Below are 7,500 nucleotides of genomic sequence, written 5' to 3'. Positions count from 1 at the left end.
AGGACTAAAACCAGGTCTAAACTAGATCTAAACTAGATCTAAAACAGGACTAAAACAGGATTTAACAGGACTAAATCCTGCTGCGCGGACATGTTTCCTCTTCTTCTATCAATAATATTTTTAATACGGTTGAGGAAAGTCTGGGCTTTTCATTTTCTTTTAGCAGACAAATGTGAAGATTTCCTCGTCTTTGCTTCTCTACAGCAAATCAAGTAATCCAAAGTATTCAGATTACATTACGCACTTTAAGTAATTTAATGGATTACGTTACAAACTACATTTTGGTGTGTGTAATCTGTAATCTGAAGGGGATTACATTTTAAAAGTAAACTTCCCAACACTGCATATTAGTGTGTGTGTGTCTGGGCTGTTTGGTTGTGTGGACTCCATGTGGAGCGCTTTATAAATAAAGTTTGATTTGATTTGAAGATAGGTGAAGTGTCTTGCTCATAGACACTGGTTATTGCGGGAATCAAACCTCCACCTCTCTGTGCAGAAGACGTCGCTCCTCGTTCTGAGCACTAAACTCTGCCTGACGCCCGCAGCTCTGACCTGTTGGGGTGCTCTTTGTGCTTGACGTCCAGGTACTTGAGCGTGGCGATGAAGGACTGCGCCTGGAAGCCTCGTGCCGTTCCCGTGGTGACCGGCGTGTGGCAGATGGCGCCCTCCGTCCCCACGGTGGCGATGTTGCTCCTCAGGGGGGTCCCCAGGTGTCCGGCCTTATCCCGAGCCTGAGCCACGCAGCGCACGTGGAACCGCCGAGAGAAGTAGATACTGTCCAGCACCTGACGCAGAGCAGAGAGTGAGGGTTATAACACGGAAAACTCGGACTTTTTTTCCCTAAAATTCCTAAAAATGTCTCTCAATTCAAGCTGAAGTGTTTTACAGATTTCCATTAATGTTTGAAATGTCCATGAGAGTTTCTTTTATCAGAAGCTGGACAAACAAAAATTAATTAAGAAAAAGTACAAGGGCGAGTATCATCCCCCTCGGAACATAATCCACGTATCATTCGTTCATTTGTTTTTGAAAATAAAACCAAAAAACAAAACAAAACAATTTTCTTCATTATTTGTCTCCAAAACCAAAATTTAAAAACGGATAATGATTTGTTTTTTTCACTTTTCGTTTCTGTGTTTAAATGAAAAAATAGAAAAAAACAGATTTCTCGTTTCTGTGACTTAAACTGCGATGTCGAACTGAACCAGGACTAAACCAGGACTGAACCAGGTCCAGGACCATGCCAGAACCAGACTGGGACTGAGACCAGGACTTAGACCGGGACGAGATCAGGACTGAAAACGGTTTAGTCCTGGTTCAGCATCGCAGTTTTATCCATTCATAACTTAATTTATAACTTAATTTAAAACTTAATTCATTCATTCATAACTTCAGTTACAACTTCATTCATTCACTTATAACTCCATTCATGATTCAATTTATAACTTCATTTTCAACTTCATTCATTTTTAACGTCATTCATTTATAACTTCACTCATTCATTTATAACTTTATTCATAACTTTATTTATTTATAACTTCATTCATTCATTTATAACTTAATTTATAACTTCATTCATAACTTCACGTATACCGTCATTCATTCATTCATAACTTCATTTATAACTTCATTCATAACTTCATGTATACCTTCATTCATTCATTCATTCATAACTTCATTCACTCATTCATAACTTCATTTATAACTTCATTCATAACTTCACGTATACCTTCATTCATTCATTCATTCATAACTTCATTTATAACTTCATTCACTCATTCATAACTTCATTTATAACTTAATTCACTCATTCATAACTTCATTCATTCATAACTTCACTTATAACTTCATTAATTCATTCATAACTTCATTCATTCATAACTTCATTCATAACTTCACTTATAACTTCATTCATAACTTCACTTATAACTTCATTCATAACTTCACTTATAACTTCATTCATTCATAACTTCACTTATAACTTCATTCATTTATAACTTCATTCATAACTTCACTTATAACTTCATTCATTCATAACTTCACTTATAACTTCATTAATTCATTCATAATTTCATTCATTCATAACTTCACTTATAACTTCATTCATTTATAACTTCATTCTTAACTTCACTTATAACTTCATTCATTCATAACTTCACTTATAACTTAATTAATTCATTCATAACTTCATTCATTCATAACTTCATTCATTCATAATTTCACTTATAACTTCATTCATAACTTCATTCATTCATAACTTAATTTATAAGAACCTTAATGTTGAAAAGTGCATCATTTCCTCATGAATTCATTCATTCATTCATTCATTCAGTATAACTTCATTAATCAAAAGCCTTGACATTGAACAGAGTGCATTTTTTCTCACCATATGATTGACACTGGTGTAGGGAGTAGTGTCGGTGACCGTCTCAAACGGGGACCGGGCTCCGTTGGTGTTCACTTCCCACTTCAAAGGTGCTTTGGGTTGGCCACCGGCCTCGGGTTCCTTCACCCACTTTGCGGGTCATACACCACCCAGGGGCACAACCACACATCACGGGTCCACACAACACCACCTCCAACTACCACACACCAATCACGCCAACACACAACAACAACACAACACACACACACACACACACACAACAACAACACAAACAACACACAAACACACAAACAACAACCAAACACAACAAACACAACAATCACAACAAACACACAACACAAACAACACAACAACACAACAACAACACAAACAAATACATACAATCAACAACACAACAACACAACAACACAACACAACAACAACACAACAACACAACACACACACACAACACAACCACACAATCAACAACAACACAACAATACAACACAACACATCACACAACACAACAACAACACAACACAACACAACAAACACAACACACAACACAACACAACACACAACACAACACACACAACACAACAACACAACACAACAACACAACACAACAACACAACACACAACACACAACACACACACACACACACACACAACACAACACAACAACACACAACACAACACAACACAACACACAACAACACAACACAACACACACACAATCACACAATCACACAACACAACAACAACAACACAACAACACAATCACACAATCACACAACAACACAACACAACAACACACAATCACACAATCACACAACCACACAATCACACAACAACACAACACAACACACAACACAACAACACAAACACACACACAAACAACACAACAAACACACACACACAAACAACACACACAACAACAACACAACAACACAAACACAACACACAACACAACAACACAACACAACACAACATCAACACACAACAACACAACAACACAACACAACACACAACACAATCAACACAATCACACACAACACACATACAACACACACACAACCACACAATCACACAATCACACACAACAAACACACACACACAACAACACAACACAAAAACACAATCAACACAAATCAATCACAACACACAACACACAATAATCACACAACACAAAACACAATCAACAATCACACAACACAATAACACACAACAAACACAACAACACACACAACACACACAACACAACAACACAATCACAACACACACAACACACACAACACACACAACACAACACACACAACACAAAACAACAAACAATAACACAATAACAACACAAACACACAACATAAACACACAAACACAAAACACAATTTTATACCTCACTACCACTAACACAACTTACTACAACTACTAACTATAACTAACTAACTAACAACTAGTACTACTACTACTACTACTATACTACTACTACTACTACTACTAACTAACTACAACTACTACTACTACTACTACTACTACTACTACTACTACTACTACTACTACTACACTACTACTACTACTACTACTACTACTACTACTACTACTACTACTACTACTACTACTACTACTACTACTACTACTACTACTACTACTACTACTACTACTACTACTACTACTACTACTACTAGTAGTACTACTAATACTATTACTACTACAAATACAGCTAATGCTACTACTACTACTATAACAACTAGTACTACAACTAATACAACTCCTACTCCTACTCCTAGCACTCCTAGCACTACTACTACTACAAATAATACTACTACTAGTACTGCTACAACTACGGCTAATACTACTACTATTACTACCACCACTACTAGTACTACTACAATTACTACGACTACTACTACTACTACTTCAACAACAACAACAACTGGTACTACTACAACTACTACTACTACCATAACTACTACTATTACTATTACTTCTACTACTACTTACTACTACTTACTACTACAACAACTATACTACTACTATACTACTACTTCTTACTAACTACACTACAACTACTACTACTACTACTACTACTTCTACTTCAACAACAACAACAACTGGTGCTACTACAACTACTGAGCGTTTGAGGAGTTGTCGTCTTCAGGACCAAAGTCATATTTAATTTACCTGTACAGATTAAGTACCCAGTGTAGTACTTCAGATACACAGATAAACAGTACATATGTGTCAGATGTGTTCACAGACGCAGTACAGAGTCTGTGCTTCAGTCGGACCTGTTTATTATTATTTTTTATTTCTCTCTGTTTTCAGTGTTCAACTCATTTTACTTGTGGATGAGTAAAGTTTGTGCAGGTCTCAGTCTGTGCACTCACGATGGGCGGGGCGGGGAGGATGAGGCTGCCCGCTGCTTCCTGGTCCAGGATGGTCACTGTTGCCACGGTGATGTCTCCGAGCACCGCCTCCACCGGGTCGTCGGGACCGAGGACCAAGGACAGGGACTCGTGCCACTCCCGGTCCTCGTTGGACAAGATCTCCACCTTGAAAACGATGTGGTCCATTCCTGAAACGACATAAAGCAGATTCTTAGACATTTAACCAAAACTGGATTAACAACATAAACAAGGATGGATTTAAGATAGGGATGGGCATGATTAGTCGATTAATCGATAATTGATCATTAAGAATTTCATCGATTACGTAAATTTTAATCAACAAACCGAATGCAGGTTGCTTGTGTGTCGTGACCAAACAGGTGTGTACATGTGTCTCTGCATCAGAAGGAGCGAGACACAAACAGTGGGTCAGTCTGTAACGAACCGAAGCACAAATGTGGATTTAACCAGGATTTGGACAAGAAATTCCACACTTTCCGTTGCGTTGGGACAAGTGTGAGTCCATGTGCACAGTGGATAAAGCAGCACATATGTTTCTGTGTCCAGTGGGGAAAAGTTTTTCCAGGTGAGAGTCGCTCAATGTGGATGACGAGGCCCCGCCCCCCTCCCCCCGTACGCTGTCCTGGTTTTGACAAACACAAATCTGGTCACACTGACCTGTATTCACCTGAGTCATGTCTTTTAATCCAACACAAGTTGAACCACATCAGCGACACAAGAGCTGGAGTTTTATCTTCGCTGAGTTTATGTAAATTAGTGATGTGGTTTTAAGTTTTGTTTCTGTGAGATTTGAACAAAACTGAATTAAACACATTATAATGTCAAACAGCTGATGTGGATCTAGAGTCGTTATGTTTATATGTTGTAAAGTTGAATTTATTTATGCAGATTAGTGCAGATAGTAATAATAATGATGATCATTTTAATATAAAAACTTTAATGATTAATCGATAATCGATCGTTAATTCTCTCTACGATCGATTAAGAAAATTTCATCGAATGCCCATCCCTAATTTAAGAGAACACTCACACTTGGACTTTAGAACCGAGCCGTGCTCAAGCATGATTACGTAGTGCTCTATGTCCCGCACTCACACCTTCACAACCTAAACAAACCACGGCTGAATGACGTCATCACACCAAACTGTTCACTGTTTATTTGTCGCGCAGCAGAACTAAAGCTTTTAGCGGAGAAAATAAGTTTAATATTTTTGTTGATTTTAAATATGGATGTTTTATCTATAAAGTTTTGCATGGACTTGCCCCCCTCCGTTACAGGATTTGGTAACACTTTATAATAACTACACCTTACTTAGCCTTAATAAAGCATGAACAAAGACTTAATTAATAATGAACAAAGATTTAATTAATAATGATTCAGGCTTAGTAAATATTTAATAAAGCATAATTTGTCTTCACTTTAGAAAAGCTCTCAAAAAGACTTAACTAACAGATAATAGTTGCCTGAATTATCATTGCATTACATTATTAGTAAATCATTCTGTCATAGTTTACTAATGATTAATAAATGCTCAAATGGTTACTTCATGAGTAATTAAGTATGAAATAATGATGAGTAACTATTTACAGCACAGGCAAATTAAGTGCAAGTGCTAATTGAGGTAGTAATTAAGTAGTTACTAAGCGTGAATCATTATTAATTAAGTCTTTGTTCATTATTAATTAAGCCTTTATTCATGCTTTATTAAGGCTAAAAAAGGTGTAGTTATTATAAAGTGTTACCCAGGATTTTATTAAAGTAAAGACCGTCAGTGGGAACTAGAGCCACGTCCCGGGGGAACTGTGAGCTCGGACGAAGTGTGTCTCAGTCAGAGGCTCTAAATTCTGGAACATTCTCCCATTATCAATAAGAGAAACTCCAACACTGGACACTTTCAAATCCCACCTGAAACTGTGGTTAAAGGAAAACCAGACTTTTAGTCTACGTTCAGACTGCAGGGCTTAATGCACAATTCAGATTATTTTGTGTGAAATCTGATGTTTTTTCGAGGTCGTTCACATTTCCAGTTAAATGTGACTTGTATGTGACTCCAGTGTGAACATTAAACGGTCCAAAAGTGTCCCACATGTGACACTGGAGACACGACGACGTCAACCGCAGCGAGCGTCTCTGTGTTTACAGAAGTTGTCCAAACATGGACGCAGCATCGAGCACCTGGAGATTTTAAAGTTCCTCTCGTACCGGAGCCAGAACATGAACAACTTACTTGTTTTAAGGAGGAGATTGAGAAGGAGAAGGACGAGGTTTTTGGTCGTGGTGTTTTGTGGTGAGTGGAGATGTGCTTCACTTCAGTCACACAGAGTTCATTGAACAGTTTTCTCCTACTTCAGCGCAGAATAGTGACGTTTGTGTCTTGTTGATAACGTGTAGGTGGATGAACCGTTCACACTGAAGTCACATGTTAAAGATCAGATATGTATCAGTTTCAGGAGCACATATCCAAGTGTCCTGGGTCACATTTGAAAAAAATCGGATCTGTGTGGTTCAGACTGACATTAAAAGATCAGATACAGGAACATAGGGGCCAAAAAATCGGATTTGGGTCACTTCAGGTGCAGTCTGAACATAGACTTAGTTTAGAACTGTCACTTGTTATTGTTGTTTTTTTCTGTTAAATTTGTGGTGTTTCCTGCTGAGGGACGACAGATGGAAATGAGCATTTTTGTTATAATCTGTCACATTTACACTGCAGTGTTGTAGATGTT

At 37.7% G+C, this 7,500-nt stretch overlaps 1 protein-coding gene across 1 annotated transcript in view; it reads right to left on the bottom strand.

Annotated features, from left to right (window-relative positions):
• The window catches only part of fras1 (Fraser extracellular matrix complex subunit 1), a 607,084-nt gene that overhangs the window by 18,290 nt on the left and 581,294 nt on the right, over positions 1–7,500 (bottom strand). Inside the window, exons 63-65 of the mRNA XM_055161976.1 lie at positions 4,753–4,940; positions 2,387–2,515; positions 553–785 (exon numbers count right to left, since the gene is read on the bottom strand). Coding sequence (XP_055017951.1) covers positions 553–785; positions 2,387–2,515; positions 4,753–4,940 — 550 coding nt within the window. The remainder of the gene's footprint in view (positions 1–552; positions 786–2,386; positions 2,516–4,752; positions 4,941–7,500) is intronic.

Source organism: Boleophthalmus pectinirostris, unplaced genomic scaffold (assembly GCF_026225935.1).
Source record: "Boleophthalmus pectinirostris isolate CB_2022bp ecotype Guang Dong unplaced genomic scaffold, ASM2622593v1 HiC_scaffold_4, whole genome shotgun sequence".
Classification (NCBI taxonomy): domain Eukaryota; kingdom Metazoa; phylum Chordata; class Actinopteri; order Gobiiformes; family Gobiidae; genus Boleophthalmus; species Boleophthalmus pectinirostris.
The sequence above is the reverse complement of the archived record's forward strand: the minus strand, read 5'-3'. Positions and strand labels throughout refer to the sequence as shown.